The sequence below is a fragment of the Tinamus guttatus genome, unplaced genomic scaffold (assembly GCF_059628265.1).
Source record: "Tinamus guttatus ecotype Peru unplaced genomic scaffold, ASM5962826v1 Tinamus_guttatus_pri_ptg000476l, whole genome shotgun sequence".
NCBI lineage: Eukaryota > Metazoa > Chordata > Aves > Tinamiformes > Tinamidae > Tinamus > Tinamus guttatus.
The window spans coordinates 180,968-204,199 of record NW_028289010.1 but is presented as its reverse complement, the minus strand read 5'-3'; the positions used below and the strand labels follow the sequence as shown (position 1 = coordinate 204,199).

Genomic DNA, 23,232 nt, shown 5'->3' with positions numbered 1-23,232 from the left:
CTTCGTTGAAGGGTGAGGCAGCCACACAGCCTGTGTCTCAAATACATACTCTTCATAAAAGAGTTTCTTAGATTCATTTTTACAGAAGAAATAATATACACTATTTTATTTTTCTGGCAACATAAACCTCAGCATCAATTTTTTAATTAAAAAGATGCATGATATCCTACTGATACTGCTGAGCATGCACTAAACTTGTGAAAGCTGGCAAACTGCAACTAGTGACTTGATGAATAGCTTCTCAATTACTGAGGAAATTACTGTTTAGGAAGTCCTAAATACTTGTATTAGAAAGACACTGTTAATGTGGTAAGCTCCAAAAGACAGAGAAGTAAAAGAAAAGGAATGAATTTTCTGTGTTTCCTGAAGACTCTATGTTCTTTAGCAATGTCTTAACATTAAAAATCTCAAATCATATCTGGGCAAAAGTGCTAGAGGTGGTATCCTCACCTCCTTGACATTAGTCTTCTCTATTTAGGCCTATTGTATCCTTACACGTGTTGACACATCTTCCAGGTTTTCCTCGTCCCTGTCTCCCAATTCACACGCCTAAGTCCATTTCTTTAGCCCCATAGTCTTATTCCCAGCACTGCTGGGAGTCTTGGTGGGAGACAGAGAATAGGTGAACCCAGTTAGGAGTTGTTAGGGCAGTTCTAATCTATACCAAAGTATAGATTTCCTGACAAGCAAGGAATGCGACCTCCTTTCTCCGTATTTTACAGGTGCCAGTCAGTGTTGCTGTAAAATCCACAGTTACCAGTCTTCAGTTTACACAGTGCTGTTATAATACTGCTCTCATGAAATTCACCAGTAAATGTTTTACTGTTTGTGACCCCACTGACTACAGATTTGGTAGTAATTGATTCTCTTTTTAGTTTTGGGGTTTTTTTTTTTTTTTCATTTGGCTGAACATTGTCCCTACATGGAAAAATTCACAGTTAAATATTCTTCTTTTGCAACAACTGCCAAATCTGGCCCTTTGGTTTATATTTCAGGAAGTACAAGTGAAAAATCCCTAAATATATTCTTATTTTCTACAGATTTTTCAGTCCCATGACAGTAATACACCTCTCCTGTGCATAGCCTTTACTTTTTGCAAAATGCTCAGTGCCCCATGCTGATGGCTTTGCCTGACATACTTCATATTCCTCTACCACCAGTTTACTGCCTGTCTTGTCCTATCCATTTTACTGTCTCCTGCTGTTGTCTGTCTTATTCCTGACCCACAGTAGCAGTATATTTTTCAATTAGCTTTGAAGCCTGACCCAAGATCCAATCTGTCCCTGCTCAATCTTTTATGTAGCTTGCTATCTGTTTATATTCCTATTCCATGGCAGCACATCCTCCTGCTCAGAAATTGCAGAAATCGAGTCTCTTACTGCAGCAATTATAATTATGAAGTAGCATATGGATTGCAGTGTCACTCTAGTGTGCAGTGTGTTTACATTTTAGAGACAGTGCCAGGGCTGGATTACTCACAAACTAACTAGGTAATGCAGATAAAAAGAAAGACAGAAAGTAGCATTTGAACAAAGTGAAGTGCAGAGAGGGTGATTTTGCCAGAAATCTCACAAGGGTTCTACAGCAGAGCCAGAAAATGCATCTGTGGCATCAAAGCTCCAGTCAAGAACAAAACCAGCTTAATCTCTTTTCAAGTTTGCCTTAGTGCTTGCCATTTGCTTCCAGCCATCCCTGTAAATTGTGTCTGCTGGAAGGGGCTCTGTGAGAGTAAATTGTGATACAGGACGGAGTCAGCACTGAAATGACTCTCCTCTGATATTTGCAAACTGGAGGTTTGTTGCTTTGCTTTTGTTGCTGTGTTTTGGGTTGGTTGGCTGGTTTGTTTGTTTTATGCCCTGGCTGCGGTGTGGATTCCTCACTTTTGTAAGAAGGAGACCTTGGCAATCTGGAGTTTCATTGCTTGCTTGCTAGATAAACAGAGGCATCAGCGCTGCGATATCGCTTCACCACCTGAATTCCTTTTGTGGTACGCTGGAGATCTGTAATATTTAACAGAGAAGTCATTTTCCAATTTCGTGCATTTAGTGCAGGTGACACAAAAATGCACAGTTTAAAGACAAGGTTGCCAGAATTGATTTTCCCAGGAAAGTATAAAAATGCCTCGAAAATCATTCTGAAGCTGAAAGATAAACAGGAACAGCTGCTAAATGTCCTTCAAGGCAGCCCAGGACTCATTTCAATTACCTTGCTCTGTGCACCTCAGGTGCAGCACAGCATTTTCAGGTTTTATATCTATCAAATATAAGCCCAATACAAAGTGTTATTTCCTCCCACATGTTATTGCCTCAGTGTATCCGACAGATTTTTTTCTAACGCTTTTTCCCTTTTTTATTCAGATCCTGCTGCGTTAGAGGAAATGCAATATATGTCGTCTTTAGCACTCATTGTCTGAGTTAAAGTAACACTGGCCTATATATATTTCTCCTTTCTTGTGTTTTAAACATGTTCCGTGGCTGACCTTGCCCTGGGTCCGCCTGCTATGTAGTCTGTTCTTCCAGGGCTGAGAAACCTTGTGTAATCGCTTCAGTCTCTAGTCTCTGCAATAACACCTTCATTTAAAACACAGTGATGAACACTAAATATATATCTGCAGTTTCATCAGCACACTAGGCTATTTGCAGACAGCAACACATAAGAGATTTCCCCTAAAAAGAGGTATAAAATGATACAGCACGCAGTGTATTGTCAGAAAGGGGAAATATATGTTTTTAATGGTGCCATTGCTTGCCTTATTTTAATGTTATCTTTTTTTGTAATTCTTACTGTGTTTATGAGCGTGTTTTTCCAGTGAATTAGTTGATATGAGATTAAACGGTGAGGAATGCAAGTTTTCTTTAAGAAGTGCATATTACAAAATATTTTGGGAAAGAAAAATCATGTCTACCTGACAGAGCAAGTCTGCTCTAGGCTGTAATGAGCTTTTTTTGGCAAAGAGCCAGAGCATTCACTTGGGCCTCCATTTCGAACCTACTGGTAAATTTGTTTCCTGAGCAGGACCGTGTTCCAAGTAGGATATTCACACAACATCGAAAATATTAAGATACTTCTGATTCTGTCAGCATATGAGCTTGCATTTGGCTGAGTGATGCCCTGCACAGGTACCTTTCACGCCCTGTGCTGCTGGAATGCAAAATTTGTCCCCATATCTGACGTGTTAGCATGAGAAATGTCTGGTAAGAGAGCGTAGGGATGGACGTTGCCTGTTCTCCAGAGGCTTCCTAGAGAATGTCAAGTGTTTGTGATGAACCTGCTGTTGAGGATCTGGTTTCTGTTGCTTTTGTTGGTTGATATTGAAGTAATCAGCTTTGAGGTGAACTCCTTTCTGTAACTCATTGTTAAAATTTTCAATTGCTTATATACCTTTCTGCTTTAGCCTCAGTCCCAAACTTGTTTTGCCATCACTCACATGTACTGAATGCACCAAATACAGAGAAAATCCCTTTGTATAGGAACTGGGTACACCTTAGTTCTCTTTCAAATTAATAAAGATATTTCATTATATGCCTGCCTCTCTACCTCTGATGCAATATATATTTGTCGTATTGCATATACATATGTATATTTATATGTATTTATTGACAATATCTTTAGGTATTCATGTTGTTATCTCAAGAATACACACATCTCTTCAGTATCACAGTACATGGTACTGCTGATTTGAGCAGGTGATTAGAGACATGTTCTAATCACCAAGTTAGACTTCTGTGGCTTTCCCTCTGTGCCAAAGCACACAAAATTCTGCCTGGGGGTGTTACTGCCCCGATTTCTGTAGTTTCTCTGAATATGCAACCTTGCTTTCACATATGCTTGTTACGATTAGTCACACTAAAAGTTGTGAAGAATTCCTTACTTGCTACCGTCATCATCCAGCTTGATTTTGTTTTTAAGCTGCCAAGTCCTTGCAGCTCCCATAAACTTGGGGTAAAATTTTGGCTGTTCAGACCTTAAGCATCAAAGAAATATGTCCAGATGATTCCATTTGTTTCAATGCTAAAAGTATTAATGATAAAACCTCATGGCATGCCCTTCTTTTTCTATGTATGTGAATTTGATCATCAGGAAATTGGTTTGTTTTGTTCCTTTTTCCTTTAGAAAAATGAACATAATGCTTGAGCTCCATGTTCACTAATCAGTACAATTTATAAGCCAAGTGTTTTAGAATATCTCTGTTTTTATATCTGATTTACTTCTATATATTTTGAACCATCTTTCCTTATGTTTTGAATATTTTTTTTTGTCTTCGACACAAAGAAATCTTGGTTATGACGCACGGGGCTGCTGGTTGCCTTGTTTTAATATTTTTTGTAATTCTTACTGTGTTTATGAGCATGTTAATAAAACTCATTAAATAGGTTTTATGGCTTTGTTTTGAATGTCTGCTGCTTTTGCAAAGGGAGTTTCCCAGGTAGCAAAGAACAATCTGCCACATTATCTAGTATCTATTGAGCATATACAGAAAACCACCACTGTGAGGAGTAAGTACAGAATTGTGTGGTTTTCACATATCCCATTATTTATATTTTTTGGCCTCGTTTATTTCCAGGAATCATTCTTGCCTTTGTTTTCTGTTTCCTTTTCAGGTGTGGATGTGTGGAGGTGGCATGTTTGATGTCCCATGCTCTCGAGTCGGGCACATCTACAGGAAGTACGTCCCTTACAAGGTTCCCTCTGGGACCAGCCTAGCACGAGTGAGTAATTGGGTCTTGCTACTTTGCATTTTCATTCATCATCAGTCTCTCAGTTCCCTGTGAACTAGTTCCTGCGTCCAACGGTGAAAACATTAAAAAGTAAAATGAATGTTCCTTCATTTTTCTGGAGGAGGATGTGCAATTGCTGCCTTCCAGAGATAACATTTCCAAGAATAAAATGACAGCATAAAAATACAGGGTTAGAGATTTCAGCACGGAAGTGTATTTCATACTGATTCAAGAGAACATAGGAATCATAGAATCATAGAATCATAGAATCATAGAATGCTTAGGGTTGGAAGGGACCTCTAGAGATCATCTAGTCCAACCCCCCTGCATACGCAGGGACACCTAAAGCACGTGGCACAGGACTGCATCCAAGCGGGTTTTGAAGATCTCCAGAGAAGGAGACTCCACAACCTCTCTGGGCAGCCTGTTCCAGTGCTCTGTCACCCTCACTGTTAAGAAATTTTTCCTTAAGTTCCTATGGAATTTTTGATGTTTCAGTTTCCGGCCATTTCCTCTAGTCCTATCAGTGGCCACCACTGAAAAGATACCATGACCGTCCTCTGCACTCCCTCCCTTGAGGTATTTATATACACTGATTAGATCCCCTCTCAGCCTTCTCTTCTCCAGGCTGAACAGGCCCAGCTCCCTCAGCCTCTCCTCATAGGGCAGATGTTCCAGGCCCCTGATCATCCTTGTGGCCCTGCGCTGGACTCTCTCCAGCAGCTCCACATCCCTCTTGTACTGTGGAGCCCAGAACTGGACACAGTACTCCAGATGCGGCCTCACCAGGGCTGAGTAGAGGGGCAGGATCACCTCCCTCGACCTGCTGGAGACGCTCTTCTTAATGCAGCCCAGGATCCCATTGGCCTTTTTGGCCACGAGGGCACACTGCTGCCTCATGGTCAACTTGTCGTCCACCATGACACCCAGGTCTTTCTCCGCAGAGCTGCTCTCCACAAGCTCAGTCCCCAGCCTGTACTGGTGTCTGGGGTTATTCCTCCCCAGGTGCAGGACCTTGCACTTGGCCTTGTTGAACTGCATGAGGTTTTTCACCGCCCAGTTGTCCAGTCTGTCCAGGTCCCTCTGGATGGCAGCACAGCCCTCTGGGGTATCGGCTACTCCTCCCAGTTTGGTATCATCAGCAAACTTGCTGAGGGAGCACTCTGTGCCTTCATCCAGGTCATTGATGAATAAATTGAACAGGACTGGACCAAGGACTGACCCCTGGGGGACCCCACTAGCCACAGGCCTCCAACTAGACTCTGCACCGCTGATCACCACTCTCTGGGCCCTGCCATCCAGCCAGTTCCTAATCCATCTCACTGTCCACTCATCTATCCCACACTTCCGGAGCTTGCCCAGGAGGATGTTGTGAGGGACGGTGTCAAAAGCCTTGGTGAAGTCGAGATAGACGACATCCACCGCTCTCCCCTCGTCTATCCAGCCGGTCATTTCATCATAGAAGGCTATCAGGTTAGTCAGGCAAGATTTTCCCTTGGTGAATCCATGCTGACTACTCTTGAGCACCTTCTTGTCCTCCATGTGCCTGGAGACAACGGCCAGTATGAGCCGTTCCATCACTTTTCCGGGGACGGAGGTGAGGCTGACTGGCCTGTAGTTGCCTGGGTCCTCCTTCTTGCCTTTTTTGAAGACTGGCGTGACATTGGCCTTCTTCCAGTCTTCCGGCACCTCCCCCGTTCTCCAGGATCTTTCAAAGATGATGGAGAGCGGCTTAGCTATGGCATCTGCCAGCTCCCGCAGCACTCTGGGGTGCATCCCATCAGGGCCCATGGATTTGTGGGTATCGAGGTTCCTTAGGTGCTCTCTGACCCAATCTTCCTCTACCCAGGGCAAGTCTTCCTCTCCACCCGCTTCTTCTCTTGCCTCTAGGGCCTGGGGCTCTAAAGGGCTGCCCTTGGAATAACCTTAGGCTTCTTGAATTGCATCGTATTGTCAGTCATAGTTTTTACAAGCAACACAAATCTGAATGTTCATTTTCTGATCAGTCAGCAAGAGGCACATTCTTGCAAAATGATTTTTTTTGAGGCAAAAGAACTGAGTAACAGTGATTTGAGTGACTGTCTAATTATTGTATAAAACCTAGGGAATACAGCCAACTTGGTGCTGTGTGACTGAGAAATTACGAGACCTCCAGTCATTTCTCAGAGACTACTGAGCACATTCGTATCCATGAGGGTTTTTTCTTTTGCTCAAAAGAAAATGTTCTCTAACTTTCTGGAGACGTCCATGGGATGGCAAAGGATAGGAAACAAAGGACACAGATTTAGCTTCTAGGCAGATACTAGTATTTATTCATTCTTGACTTTAATCTTTTCTGTTTTAGAGATTTTTTTTAAAAAATAAAATGACATTAATATTAAAGTCTGCATATTGCCATAGGGTAATCTTTTATGAATCAGATTTTTTCTTAATAACAAAAATGTGGTATGAATAAAAGAATAAATTTCTTGCTTTAAGGGGTAGTTATTCTTGGCTTCGTCAGTGTAGGCCAAGGCTTGCTGTAATAATTCTACAGCACAAGAAAGAGGAAAGTGGTGTCTGTGCTGATAGAGAGAAAAGGTTTTGCTTTAAAAGAACACCTGTGCAGACAGTGGGACATATGACACGGTAATGGGATTAGTGCTGTTGTAAATCCTGGTGGCAGGAAGTGTTCTGACTAAATTGTGAAATCAAAATCGTCACCCCGTATAGTTATGTATGTAGTCTCTTAAAATTTCCCATCCAGATTCATGTCTTCATTGAAATAACTTGCTTCATTCATGGAATTGCCCCAGCAAAAAGTGCTTATAACTTGAAATAAGCAATGCAAACCTCACTCTCTGCTTTTCCCCATTACAAAGTATCTTATTAGACAATACACTGTCTTGTGCGTTACCAGTAGGAGCAAAATTCAAACATTTCTTTTTGGGCTGTTATAGCATCATGTACAGTTTAATGCTGAACTAGCTTTCATGAAAGTACTGTGAGAACCTCCACCCAACCTCCATATACTTTATTTATTTTAGCTTGCTTTCAAAAATAACTTGTGAAGTATAACAATAAAAATTTTCCCTCTTATGAGATCTCTGTCCATGCACAGCCTGACTGTCTTCTACTTTATGGGAAAAGAGCTAGTCTGCTGACAGGGCAGGTGTTATCTATCTTGTTCTAGTAATGGATTATTTTTCTGTGTTGCTGAGGTCAAAAATGTAGCTGATGCCTAGGGAAATTTCTGGTATATGTTTAGTATTGTTTGAAAGAGAATTTAAACTTTTTTTCTGGTAAGTTATTCTAAAATATAATGTTGTTCTTAAGATGTGCTGCTTCAAGGGTGCCAGAAACACCAGTTTAGATCTTCTGCCTGTTTTAGCATTTGTGGCTGTCATTAAAGTGCCACAATTCAAGGAAGAGATCATGGTCATTTACCATAAAAGTCTGTGTGTAACCTTAGGCCTGGAAGCATTCACTTCCTCTGATCCAAGCCATTAAAGAAAAAGTAAGGATTTCAATGAATAGACAATTCCTCAGATAGAAACCACTTCTGGTTCTGAATAATCTGCCCAAATGGACCTGTTAGCCAAAACAGTTCTGTGGCAGGATGGATTTTGCAGTTATGTTTGGGCTAGCTACATCCCGCAGTGGGCAAAGGATGGCCCCAGCAAGCCCAGCGGTGGCTGTAAAAACTATTACGGTGGCCCCTGTACTAGTCAAGGGCAAATATCCCTGGGTCACAGATTTCCTCGTCCTGTCCCTCAAAACATTAGCACGAGGAGTGTGGAGGCTGGAGCTGGGAAGCAGATGGAGCGTCCAGACAATTTCAGGATTAGCCCAGACGAGATTGGGCCATGGATCTCCTTCGAGCTGCTTCCACCACCCATCAACGTCAGGCAATTCATGGGATTGCCGTAACAAGTATCGCTCAAAGTCATCATCTTACTCCATCCCCTTGGGTTTTCACTTCTGTGTCTTACCCTGGCAAGGTGCAGCACAATTTCAGCTGGCTACTTAATACTTATCCAGTCCAGATAACTTTGAGCTGTGACCAGCGTGGGGCCTGAGGATCATAGACACTTTATAAAGCAAAAGACTTAGAGCCTGCTCAGCCTCCCCTGTCACTAAAGAACTGCTGCTGCACTGCACCCATTAACATGTATCGTGCCATTGATTTTCTATGTCATTATTATCACGTTTCTTATCTTCTCATCTGCCACTCACAACCTGCAAGGCCAAGACATATTTTTTGCTGACACTTAACCCATAAATTGAAAAACATCCATGTATGAAGTGCTCTGCCAGTGAAAGTGTTTAGCGGTACAGAACCCAAGTAAAGTGAACTGGAAAAACTCCACGCAGATTTATAAAACAGACCATGAGAAACAAAAGGATAGATATAGCAGAAAAAAAATCCTGGAGGTGTCTCAGGATGCTGCCGTTCGCCAAATGCACTCAATGCCCAATGTACAGGTAATGGCACATAAAGCAAGACCGATGGGCATGCAGATGTCAGCAGTCATTCTACATTGTAATGTGGGAGGGGGTGCCACATAATTATCATTCATTCCAACCTGTCAACCTCTGCACAAACCTGCAGCTACTGATGACTATGTTGGTCTGTTTGGTTTTGGTAAAACATATATATTTAAAGAGTGAGTCCTCAAATCTCAAAATCCTACACTAGAGGCTGCCTCATTAAGAAGTTCTGAATTGTTTTACTGGATTATTTTAGCAGCTTTGGTATTTTTGAGAGATGCTTCATATCTTGAAATTTTAGCTATGCCATTTTGTCTTAATTAGCTAATAAGATAGACTTTAAAATGTGACTTGCAATTTCTTGCAGGTATATCCCAGTTTATTATTTATTTAGTTCCCTGTTTGGGAGGATTTTTTGTCTACTCATGATTCTGTAAATGCTATAGGAAGTCTACCAGTAAAAGCTCACTGTTCTATAGGATATTCAGAAATAAACTCAAAATTTCAATAGATGTTTACAGAAATTTCTTTCATTTACTGGTGTTTTGCAGAGACATTTAGTATTTACCCCAGAGCATTAGAGTGTTAGCCCTTTCTGAAGACAGGGAAGGGCAAACCCAGTGAAGTTCACATTTGGACGCTAACCCAGCAACGTGGTGAATCCCAATCTTGCCTTGAATTCCTCCTGCACTCCAGGACGTGGGATCCCAGAGCACAGGGATCCTTTGACCCAGCAGGGACACCGCGATGACACGGCCTCATTGCACTGTGTCGCTGAGCTGGAACTTGCAAGAGTTTGGGGTCAGGAATTCAGCTGAGAAAGGTGGGTTCAGATTCCCACCTGAACCACCTGCACAGCCCTTTCCTGTGGCTTCAAAAGGGATCTTAAAAAAAAAAAAATGCAGTAGCTGCACCATGGGGTGCTCTGATCGTATTTGCAGTTTTGGCAGAGCTTCCTTCAATATTTAGACTGCTTTTTTTTTTTTTTTTCCCCTTCCCTCCAGCTGCAAATGGTGTTTGGGTTTTCTTAAAAGCAGCACTTGGACATTTCTATTTTCAGTTTCCATCCACCTCACAGAAACAAGGAGAATCACTTAGGTGCAGTAAGATCATCAGGCTCTTGTTTTCTAGTGACCACGACACCAACTGATAGAGGCGGTGTGCTGTTAAGGGGACAGTGCAGGTACTTTTGCAATCACCCTTTAATACAAAAGGCTACACAAATTCACAAAATTACAAGTTAAGCTGGAATTCAGCAGTCAAAATAAGCAACTGAAACATGAGCTTGAGCTTGGAATAAGCAAATTTATGAATCAAGCAAGGATTACCTACAGCACAATTCTAATGTATTATAATGATGGTAGTTACACAATGTTATTTTAAATTTATATTCTATATTTCTTTAATTTAGCAGATTTATGAATTTGTCTTTAAGCTAATTAAGATTTCAAACAGAGCGCTTACCATAAAAAAAAAGTTTAAAGTAATATCTACTAATCCTTGAATACAAGAAAACAAAGTAACTTTGAAAAATGCTAATTTAATGTTTTCTTCCTTTTGGATAAAGGTTTTGCTTTTAAGATAATAAATGCAATAGGACAGGCAGTTTAAGTGTTAGCTACCTGAAAGAAATACAAAGAAGACAGATAATGTGATGTTTCTGGATAACCACAGCATCAAAGTGATGGTAACTACTTCCCAGGCTTCATTCAACAGACTAGCACTGGAACCCAAGTTAAGGAGCTTAATAAATGGATTTGGAATCAGATCCCTCTTCCAGGCTTAACTGCTTAGGTGAGCTGTGATCTATATGTGCCCACTGTATATGAGTCTGTAAACTGATCATCACACTAGTCAACAAATTTGCCTGTATATTGTCGTTGTCACAGTGCTTTATCCTGAATAGTAGGTAACAAATAAATGTTTTCCTACCCGGATTGGCTGGACGGACTGTAAAGTACATATATGCTTTTTATTGCAAAAAGCCTGAGTAATAGTGGATGCATGTAAGCGAACACAAACCTTAACCAATAGTTGGCAGTTCCACATACAAACAAAGCTGTGGGATGGAGTGATTCCAGTTCACAGGGAGCATCTATGGCTGAGCACGGACTCATCCCCTTCCAAACAGCAGCGCCCGGAGCAGACTCGAGCACACGATGCTGCGCGCTCCCGTCCCAGGGCTCCCCTGCAAGCTCCATGGCCGGGAGCCCGGCTGGAGCACGGAGCATCCTCGTGGCACACGCAGCCCAGCGACCAAAGCAGACGTGTCCCTCAGGCAGCAGTTTTCAACCTTTTTTTTTTTCTTTCTTTCTTTTTAAAATTTTGCAGTGGAGATAGGAAACAGAAAATTGATGTCTTGGCTGTTTTAGGTAACATCTGTGGGATTTCAGTTCAAGGTATTTGCAGATTACAGGCTGCAAACAAATAGACTCTTTCTTGTCTGCCAGCTGTTCAGTGCTGCCTTTCACAGGAGCTATTTATACACACCACCAGCCTCGACACCTAGTTAGCATGCTGTGACAAGCATTTCTTTTATATCTGCAGACATCTCTTTATTTGGTTGCTTTTTCTCACAAGTAATAATAATAAAACATTTCTGGAACGAAATCCGAGAAGATTTAATCCTAGCTTAAGTGAAAAGAACCAAGATGAGATGGGGGAAAGATTGGCAAAGAGTAGCACTGCCTAATCATAAAGATAAAAGGAGGATGGGCAGGGAGGGAAAAGGATGAAAACCTGCATTTAGACTTACCTGATGAGGACAGTTTAAGTATTCAGACCTGCATGTTTATAGTTGGTGTCCAGAAGAGTATGTAAGGAAATGAGAAGTGTGTTCTGACACCTAGGGAAGGATGTTTGCATGAAACGTAGGGTATTGGCTTTTTCCTGGTTAGTGCTGTGTGGTTTTGTGTGTGTTGCTGCCTCTGTCATAGTAATCCATACTCATTGGATGGGTTCCTCCAGTTAGACCTTGCTGCCCTCCTCTGTGGTGATTTATCGTGACATTACGCTACCTGTTTTCCAGGGCACCATCAAATATAGTTGTCTTGGCTCAGTGAATACCAGTGCACTTCTTAAATACTTTTTACGCAGGGCTGCATATTCTTCATTCCAGCCAAATGAAATACAGCAGCTTCCAGAAGGAAACAGGGATTCCATTTTGTGGTAGTAACAACTCTGTGCTCAGTCAGACCCTCTCTTATATTTCAGAACTGAAATACCTTTGCAAAGACCTGCAAAGCATAGCTTAGACATGCTGGTATTTGGTGTCTTGTGTTTAATTGATGTGATTGATTGAATGTAATTTTAGATATCTTGGCCAATGAAAATGAAAAAGACCATTGTGAGAATTAAAATTGCACGAGTTTGGTGTGTGTGTCTGCTGGATGACATCCACCTTCATGGAAAATATTCAGATTGAATGTCCAGCAACAGGAACTTGTTGCAGGATCCAAATGTTCTCCTGGTTGCTTAATGTTGACAAAATCTGTGTACTGTCAGGGTTTGCCTGATGCAAAGAGTAAGACAGTACAAAAGAGAAAAAGTTTATGCAGGTGTAGTCGAACATGTAATAAAACTGTTGTATTGCTATGGTGCCCCTGGAAGGAAAAAAAAATCTACTTTCTAATACTTGGAAAAACTGAAAACAGACACTACATTTTTATGGTAATTTAACTGTTGTGTCTGGAATAACATTTGGATGTGATGGAAAGGATGGAATTGCACAGATTTCCAATGCGGAATAGTATATAGCTAAGTTTCGTTCATATAAATGCTATCATTCCTAGCCAGTGCACCAGCACATTTCTAAAACATGGAACTACTCTCTACTTGTTAGGATCCAATCTAGTTAAACTTTGTTTAGAGGGAACATTTGTGAATCTGACCTTTTATCTGTCCCCGTCTTTAGTCTGTTTTTCTATTCCCATGGCCACCTTCTCAGTGGGCTTGTTGGAATAATAGCATGTCTCTTGAAAACATACTTTAAAAAGAGAGGTAGTTACTTTATCAAAGAGATGAATCTTCCCTACTCACTGAAGAAAGTGAAAGGGACAAAATGGTCCGCGAAAAAACAGCAAGTAGAGAAGTCCTCATTTATCTCTCTTTTTCTCCAGTCAAGAAAAAGTCAGGTTGATTATAACTCTTTTATTGAAGTCCAGATATTTCTAGGGAAGATATTTGTGGCAGCTTAATTTCCTGTCTTGCTAGGAATGTTGCTGGAAGAGCAAAACAAACTCACAGCCCTAACTGTGTAAGTTAGTACAAACTTAAAGCAACCTTGCCCAAAAGGATCTTCAGAAATCCTATTGAAGTTGTACGGGTGTCACAAAAGTTAATTAATTTGAGAATGATACAGCTGATGAGTCAGTCTTATTGGGGTTGCCATCACTCCTGCCTGCATCTCACAGCTTCTTGGTGACAGCTGTCACAACCTTCCATATAGAAATATGCATGTGCTGAAACATCACTGGGGTTTGTTCTTCCCCATTCAGCAATTTTCATTGAATATGGCAAGTAGAGAACCACTTACCATTGGTCTGTCATGGATATATCCTGAGAAACATCTTGGATGTCCACCTGAAGTCACTATGACTTCCTCGCATTGTGTGTCAATTCATGTGTATGAGTTTGCTCAACTCATTAATATTGACTTGTTCTTTATTTATTCTCTCCTAGTTAATTTTTCTTTTTAGTTTTTCTATTAAAAATCCAGCTTTATGATTGTGGACACCTGTAACCTTAAGGGAGGATTGGTTTGACAACAGAGCCATGCCACAGCAGCCCTTCGGCTACAAAGACACTTACTTCATTTTTACTTTTCATATGCATTAAGATGAGGCTCAGACTGAAGCAAAAGAATCTGAGCCAGTATAAGCCCTCAAATACCCTGCAAAACCAAGTCATATTTTGATAAATATTTTCAATACCATTTGAGAAAACTGCACTTAGTGGAGTCTTTAAAAGATGAAACAAAGTGTAAAGGACACAGAAATACAGAAGATTGAAATCCATCGCTTATTTTGGTTGTTCTAAATTCTTTGTTGATTAGCTTCATAAATGATGCTATAAGGGATTCACAAAATGCCGCCTAATCTGCTAGACTCTCCAGGTCCTTTCATCTCTGCAGCAGTATTCACACATAAGTGACAAAGTCCTAACAGAGTCAAACTTCTTAGCACATATTTTGCTACTTGACCCTGTTAGAATTTGTAGCTATTCATTGTCATATGTATCAGCCTTGTGGGGACTTAATACACTGACTTGCTCAGATTGTACCCAAGCTTGCACGAGGCTCGGGCACAAAGTGACAGTCCTCCCTTCTCCACAGCACAGAGCATTCACCCAGACTGGGGGAAGGACAAATCCAGGGCCCTTGTAAAAGAATGGAATTTCGCATCCCTTATGCTATACAATCAGTAGGCCTTCAGGTGTTCAAAGATGAGCTCTCTCATTTATATGTGTTTATATTTTGACAATAAGGTGAGTGAAAGACCAGAATTTCACCACCATAGGTGGCAGAGGAGAGTTATATTTCTAGGAGGTTCTTCATACAATGCCAAGCTACTTTTCACTATAGGCGGTCAAAGAACTGGGATGTGCAACTTCCTGGAGCTCATTCGTCTTGGAAAGCCTGTGATTTTGCACCACGAACATGCTAAGTAAACATATTCTAAATAGTGGTGTATGAGACGTTTGCAGTTGTTTTACTGTGCAAGATTGCAGCTGATTAGCTTACTGGAACACAACTCTATTTGACTCCATTCAGTTCAAGTATGAGGATTAATTGCAATTTGAAGGTTCTTAATGTTGGTCTGAACATGATTATGCAAAAAGGAAGCTTGGTAATTATTAAGGCTATATATCAGCCTACGTAGTGATAATAAGGATAATAAAACCCTGATAACTTAGGTCAACCAACCTGATTTAGCTTGCAGCAAGGGGAAGCTGAGGGCTGCCTTGTGTCTGGTAGCTTCAGAGAGCTTCCTGCCAATCCACCCTGGAGTTTCTTATATTTTAAGCAGTCCACAGACTTAGAGCTCACAAATCAAGAATTGGTGTTTTGAAAAGGAAAACTTAACATTGAAAGGAGTGACCACCTCACATAGGCTCAGCTTATGATGGCGATGTAAAAATATACTAACCACATATAGACTCTTCAGGAGATGTGACAGGGCTTTGGAAGACTTCTGGCATATGAGGAAGAGAATGATTCTGAAAGAACAGGGAAACAAAGTTTGGAACTATTTTGGCCAATGAGTTTTGGCTGATACTTGGGGAGTGGTGGGGAAGGGCTGTGCTTCATTTATTTATTTTTGTAAATGCAGTGTTTTAAAAGGTTTCCACCAGAAAAGCAGTGATAGAGGACTCATTGGAAAACAGAGAGCTCTTTACTGGTGAATGAGAATTTAGAGCTAATGACCAGATGTATCAGTGTCAAGTATTTATTTCCACTGGACTCCTATTTTACTCAGTTCTAGTCACCTAAGAAGTAAGGATTTTTTTTTTTTTATCTATATAACTAAGGGGAACACTCTAGCAGAGTCTACTCTTAATATCGATGATGTAAATCTCCGCTGGAGTTGCTTAGAATTTTTCTTTCCTAAGGAAATTATTTTACTGTACTTCTACTATATGGTTCTTTGTACTGTGTGATTTCTAAGTATGAAAATAGCACTATTAGCTAAAGTGATTACAAAGTACTTACAGGCTTAGACTGTATTTTCATTATAATAAGTGAGGTGTGCATCATATATGAGTGGAATACACTAGGAAGATGACACCTGTGTTCACAATTTTGACTTCCTGGTTTAATGCACTTAAATCATATTTTGGCCTTCTCTGCAAAGTCTCATTGCATCATACTTTCACTTGTCAGCATTTTTGCATTATAGGATTTACAGCAGAAAATGAGATTGCCATGTAGAAACTGTTCCTGAATTTGGTCTATTTGTCTTACCCTGTTCTTTTATTCTTGAATTCTAATTTCATGTGAAGTAAAGTAATTTAGGTTTTCATGAGATTGCATCAAAGGTGAGCCCTATGTGGGGGTGTAAGTAATTCTGGAATGGGGACATAAGGGTTATGATTTTAATTAGGCTTGCTTTATCCTTGCAGATCTTATGTATTTGCTTCATAGAGACAAATTGTCTAGTAATGTATCCTGCAATGTCACCTAATGTGCTTTGTTTGTTCTGTATCTTGTCTTTGTATTCAGATAAGCCTTATTAGTTCAGAGACATTTCGTTTGTGTAGATTAATAAAATTCAGGAAAGGAATTTTCAAACTAATCTTGAAAGCACAGCAGAGTAAGAATCAGACTCATATGCAGAGAATGTTCTAAAGGAAAAAACATTACCTTATGTTGCTAATAATCAAATGTATATTATCCTCTAGCTTATTACAGGGCAAATCCCAACATTTTGTAGTTAGTTTTCTACAAAACAAAAAAGAAAAAATTTACAGAACTTGATCTTGGTTTTACAAACAAAGCAATAAGAATCCTCTAGTGTTTCAACGTCATCCAGTGAGGTGTTGCTTTCTTGGTGGGATAAGAGGTTATTGGGCAGCTGAAGAAGTGCAGAACAGACTAAGCCACTACTCAACTCTGACGTCTGAATATAGATTTGTGTGAATTAAGTTGAAGGAGGAATTTTAAAAGCAAACAAAAATACAAAGAAGTTTACCTACTATTTAAACTGCATGGCTAAAAGCATCAATAAAATACATTTCTTGGATCTTTTCTATCTAGGATTTTTCCTTATAAGTCTTTTTACTTTATAGTTTTGTAAATGACCATTATGATTTGAGCAAATTCTTACACAGGCAAATGAGCAATTCTATTTCTTGTAAAATTACATCAAAATAAATTGTATGTGAGATATAAGATAGAATGAGGATGTAATTGAAAAACAGTAGTCTTATATATGTGTTTAGGATGAATACAGAGAGTCACAGGTTGTCATATTGATCCTGTGGGCTGCTGTGCTTTTGCTGGCACACGCGTGCTGCTGTGCTGAGCTTCCAGTCCAAAGCCCTTGCACACACATATGGTCTCTTAGCCCCACACTGGGGTTGAATTGTGTGCCGTTATCACGGCAGAGGACTAGCCTCAACAACACCACATGTCTCTTCTAGAACAAGTATCTCAGATATTTGTAAGGAAAACTGAGAGGGAACAAGGAAATAACTTGAAGAAGGCCAAGTTAACCCAGACTAGCGATGGTTCAGAAATGCAAGTGTTAGGTGAATGAGCAGTGTGATGGCAGCTGAAATTCAGACACCTTTCAAAGGCAAAATGAAACACATCAGAAGGAATAATTTGAGCTGCTCGTGCACGTTAGTAGGTTCTGAAACAGCAGGAAAGGACATAGGTATCACTGTGAGCAGCTGAAAGAAAATTTCTGTTCAACATGTAGCATTAGTCAAAAACCCATGTAAAGATGGTGAACAGGAAGGAAAATAAGATGTTCAGCAGTCAGAAGGCCCTGTCCTACAGTGTCAACGGGAAAGGACACTCTGTAAAGGTGGCAGTGTAACCTATCTACGGTGTTTTGCTATAGTTTACAATTGAAAACATACAGCACAGGCATCAACAGCATTTAATCATAAGTCTTTTATTTTAGAAGCAATAAGCTATAATACAGTAGCACAATGTGTGATTATCTAAAAGTATCTAGATCTAATGGTCTCCTGCATTTATATACAGAAAGGTAATAATAAGATGGATCATCTTCTTATTATTATAAATCTATAATAATATTAACGGTTTCAAATAAATCCATGCGGGTTGAGAAAAGAGAGCAGGGCTGTAACTCTGAATCATTTCTGAGGAACAACAAGTAGTGATTTTGAATGCTACAAGTCTAAACAGTCAAGATCCTTACTCTAAATTTTGAGAGTTGTATTCTTGTAGAGAAGGCTGAACTGAATATGGCAAACCTAGAAAAGAGAGATGTTGGGTACAAGGGAGAATAAAATACGCTAGCATCTAGAAAAGGTCCCAAGACTTTGATTTTAGTTGTTTTTATTTTAGCAGAATTCTCATAAGGTCAGTTTTCATGATTAGAAAACAGGAGGCAAATTCACCCTCCTCCGACCGCTCCGAAGTTTTCTGACTTGACTGCCCTGGGAAGGAACGTTATGGCTTGGTTGCTCAGTTTATAATCCTTAGTTTATCATGCTCTGCAAGCCCTTCACGGTGTTATTAGTTGCAGGCATTTGCAGCATATATACATGGTGATATGTCAGAATTCCTCTCATGTGCTGAATATGTTAATAATATCTACTTTGTTGTGGTTAACTACAGGAGAAATTAAAACACTTCTACCAAGACAGTCTTTGTGGATGCAGCTTACGAAAGATCAAGGACATCTTGGGAGCCCAAAAAATACATATTAAAGGTTAAAAGAGAAACCCAGACCTCCAACCTCAAAATTAAAGTGAATCAAAATATGTGGAAAACAGTAGACTAGCAACTAATTAAAAACAAACTCCAAAACAAACCTGGCAACATCACAGTAATATTCCAGCTGAAATAATTATCCAAAACTTTACTGTATCTGATTAATTAAACCTCCAATTACCAAATGCATCGGAGTACTAAAAGCCTCAAACTACACCAAATCATCACTCTGATTCTGTCACGCTCCTGACTCAGTTGCAAAAGGCTTTGCATTTAATTCACACACCAGAGTCCACAGTCAACTAAGCTTGCAAGCTGTGTGGACTATTGAGATTTTTTTTTTTCAATTTCCCATATTAGAAATATCATTCCGTCAAAGCCTGAAAAAATTAATGATATTTTTTTTCTGCTGCACAGAACCTGAAGCGCGTGGCAGAGACGTGGATGGATGAGTTTGCAGAATACATTTACCAGCGGCGGCCCGAGTACAGGCATCTCTCAACTGGAGATATCTCTGCCCAGAAGGAACTTCGCAAGCACCTTAAATGCAAAGATTTCAAGTGGTTCATGGCTGCAGTGGCTTGGGATGTCCCAAAATACTACCCTCCTGTGGAGCCTCCGCCTGCTGCCTGGGGGGAGGTGAGGAATTTACAGATTAGATGGAATTTAAATGAGTCTAACATTTTGCATTACAGGAAATCATGAAATTATGAAATTAGATTGGGATCCTCTGACAAATGGTGTTATTAGGGGAGTTCACATTGATTAGAGCAATCCCAGGAACAGCCATTAAAATAAGAAACTGCCATGTCTTAGGATTACTGCTGTCCCGTTTATAAATCATTAGAAGTTTTACGTGTATAGACCGTAAGATGCAGGTACAGTGAAGATAAGAACACAGAAAGGAGTATGTTTGAGCAATTATTGCATGTTGCAAGACTATTTTAAATACTGAGAATCTCATTAACAGAAAGGAAACCTGAAGTCAACACATCCTTTATGCAGATCAACTTATATAACTCCTTCTGTTCCTCCAAATAGAACTCTCAAGTGCTGCCAGCTATTGCTTGGGGAGCTGGCATTAGGATTGATCAGTTTTGCTCCAGCCTGCAAGTATGACAAGCAAAATCTGGAGACTTTTGTTTATTAAATGGTGTTTTGTGTTCGGTAGGTGCTGTCATGGCTGAGTACCAATAGCAGCCAAATGCAGTTTCTCTTTAGAGGGACCCAGGGAGGGATGCGCAGGGAAAGGAAGCAAATACCTCATTGAGGAGCACGGGGTCAGCCCACAGGCTACTGGAACAATCCTCAGGTGGTGGGTGATGTGCATTCAGGCCTATCTGAAGAGCAGAACATCTTATTTGACAGCTTTTGTTTTGTGTAGAAGCAATGAAAACACAAAAGGTGTAGACACACGACGTGTTATATAGGTGTGCTGAGAAATCATAGCGGCCTTTAACTCCTAAGAACTACAGTTGTTTGAATCCATCTTAAAGTTGACAAGTAGAAGGCTTTTCCCTCTTGATTCTTTAAGATTTATAAAGAAGGTTTTATGTTTTTGGTGCACTTCAGTGCTTAAAAAAAAAAAAAAAAAGGAATATCTTTATTGCCAGTTCTGCTGTCCTCTGATTTGTGGGAGACGTTCTTGGAGCTCTCAGTGAATTAGCTTTCATGCTTGAAACCAAAGAATGAACTTGAAACTTTAACCAAAACTTTTTGGTAAGACCCCTCAGATCTCTGCATATCCCTGTAGTTAAGGATGGTCAATGCAGGGAGTCTCTAGACTCTGTGAGATACCTTTACCGTCCTCCAGAACTTTGTACAAAAGGCAAATTACCTCATTGCCATTTTTAAAAGTAACCTCCTGGGGTAGCAGTCCTTGATTCCTCTTTGCAACCTACCAGCTGTACAAGTTCAAAGGAAATTCAGTGTATATGTGCCTTGCTACTCCTTGGCAATACTGAATTTCCTTTGTTGTTAATGTTTCTTATATCTTTCATACTGCTGCCTTTGCTTTATGGGAATTAATTTATACTGGGAGGTAGCATACATTTATCAGCAGAAGTCAGGCTAGATGAGGGTTGTGTGACTGCTGCTGAAATCCTCTTCTCATCATCTCCGACATCACACACACATACCCATCCTTGCAGGGCTCTTGTCTTGAGATACATAACTGGCCACTTGGACAATTCCGTGCCCGGGTTTAAGTGACAGAGATTCAGAGATTCAAAATTTATGGAAGTTTCACTCTTACTACTGTATTTTTTTCCTGAGACTCTCACATTCCTGTGAAGTTTTTAATTAATTTGTTGGCACTTGCAAAGAACTTGAACAGAGCTGAAGGTCAACGACTGTCATAATTAGAGGCAGAAAGCGGAAAACAGACGGTGTGTTATTGCTTGGTAAGAGCTGAGGAGCCCTAGAAACCTTGCTGACTATACCCAGTAAAGTCCGTGCCAAGGCTGGCTATCATTTAGTACCCCCTCTGCTTGCACCTTTACATCTGCCTGCCCCTGCACTCTGAGAAGGAATAAACAGCAAGAGTACTCAGGCAGTCTTTGGCTCTGGTATTTTGGTACCTAGAGCTAGGAAAAGTGCGTGGTGTAACATCAGGCATCTCAGAAACGGGCTATTCAAAACCCCTTTCTTCTTGCAAACGTGTTTACTTGAAACCTGTCTTTTAAATTTCTTGACAAAACTCTATTCCTGATGGCAAAGAAGGGGAAATTGGAAGAACAAAACCGTATCTTCTTCAGTACGGTGGGCATGACCTTATCTCTTGTGCTTGTTTGTGCCTCTCGTCCTTTGTAGCTGGCGGGCGCTGCGTTTCCTCAGGATTCCTCTCTGCCTTTTAACGTCTGCAGTATGTGCAGCGAGACAAGGTGATGGTGAATGCAGGCAGATAAAGGTTACTGCAACTGTAATTTCCGTGTCTGAGCGAGATTACAGTTTCCTCTCTCAGCAAGGGAAAAATGAGAAATCTCACTTTGTTTTTGTTCTTATTCCTACAGAATATTTTGGAAATTACGTTACCAGGTGAAAAAGAATAACAGCCATCTCTTTCAGACACAGTAATTTACTTGTAATGTGTATTTGAAATCCTGCTGCTGGCAGTTAAAACAATAGCTGCATTAGGTGAAATTTGGACAGAGAAGGTTTTCTTGCAAAATACGAATCTATAAGTTGTGCTGCAGTGTGCATATATAGAGCTGATATCACAGCCTCCAACAGTATCTTTGAAAACATACTTTACAAAAAAAAAGTCATATCATGTCAGCTATTGTAATTTATTTTAGGATTCATTAGTCCTATAGGCAAGGTCATATGAAAAAAAACCTATTTATTTTCCCGAGTCAAAAGGGAAATGAGAGCTTGGCTTAGTTTCTTGTTCTTCAGTTAGTTACTGTTCAGCAAGCCAGTCTTTCAGTGCAGCTGTGCTAAGCTATTGGACTGAAAATATTCCTTCCTCGGTCCAGAACTCGGAACTCACAGATTTTATGAAATATTATGAAATTTGAAAAAGGATGAAAATCTAAGACCTCACTTTTCTTGAGATTACTTTTTTGTTAAAGTGTCATCCTCATTACCCTTAATGAATCAACTGGAGCACCCCAAGTGTCACAGGTGTGAAGTACAGAGCAGTATAACCAGCTGTTCCCCAGCCTGTACAAACCGAGTGCTGCCTGGGTTGTGTGCTGTGCTGACCACATTTTTTCAGTGTGATATTTAATAGCAGTCCCTTGTTTTTCAGTGTCTGGTATCTGGCAGGGCTTCACTTCACTTTGCTTTTTATGGCTCGCACAAAGAATGGGTACCTTAAAAACTGGTATGTAGCAGTTGACAGGAAGGGTGTCTCATTTTTCCATATTTGGTCTGTAGACTTCAGTGATGCTATGGTTATCTAGGAATATGTCACTTTACTAAGCAACATACTAAAACTGACTTTAACTGCTGCTTAAGCAGCAAAAGAAAACCTAAGCAGATATTGGTAATGTGCTCTGAGAGTTACAGCAGCCGCCTTGTTTGGTGAACTAGATCACACTGGACGGAGAGCATCATATAAGCTGGTAGCACCAAGGAGCCCCTCAGGTTGCTGTCTTGCACTGACACCACAAGGACAGCTATGGCACCATCTTTGGGTTCATCAATGAAACTTTAATGAACATTAGGTTGTCTTTAGATTGCTATAATTCTCTGTATAATTAATCTGTAAGTACAGCTCCACTTCCCTATTTCAGTGGAAATTATGGAATTCAGGTGATCTGTGCCTGTGTTGCTGATGAATGCAGTATGTCTGTGTAGCTGTAGGAAGCATTTAACATCAACCCAGTATGGATGGGCAAACGAAAGAAAAAACAATCATCGGACGCAGGAACCCAAGTGTACACCTGAGGCCTGGGGAAAGGTTAGACATGGTAAAAGAGTAAGGAAACAGTGAATGAGAGGAGCTGGGAGAGGAATCTTGGTGTAGTCAAGAGAAGTATCATACTGAGCCAGGGCACAGATGGGATAGTATGAGGAAGAGAGAGGAGTTAAGAAACTCTCAAAATGTCTAAACCTCAATGCAAAACAAAACTCAACAAGTATAACTTCCTCCAAAACGCCTGCAGATGTCAATATGCTTGTATATGCATTATT

General features: G+C 40.3%; 1 protein-coding gene across 1 annotated transcript in view; it reads left to right on the top strand.

Annotated features, from left to right (window-relative positions):
* Window positions 1-23,232, top strand: part of GALNTL6 (polypeptide N-acetylgalactosaminyltransferase like 6) — a 389,307-nt gene that overhangs the window by 348,065 nt on the left and 18,010 nt on the right. The window contains exons 8-9 of the mRNA XM_088533045.1: window positions 4,602-4,709; window positions 19,012-19,233. Coding sequence (XP_088389171.1) covers window positions 4,602-4,709; window positions 19,012-19,233 — 330 coding nt within the window. The remainder of the gene's footprint in view (window positions 1-4,601; window positions 4,710-19,011; window positions 19,234-23,232) is intronic.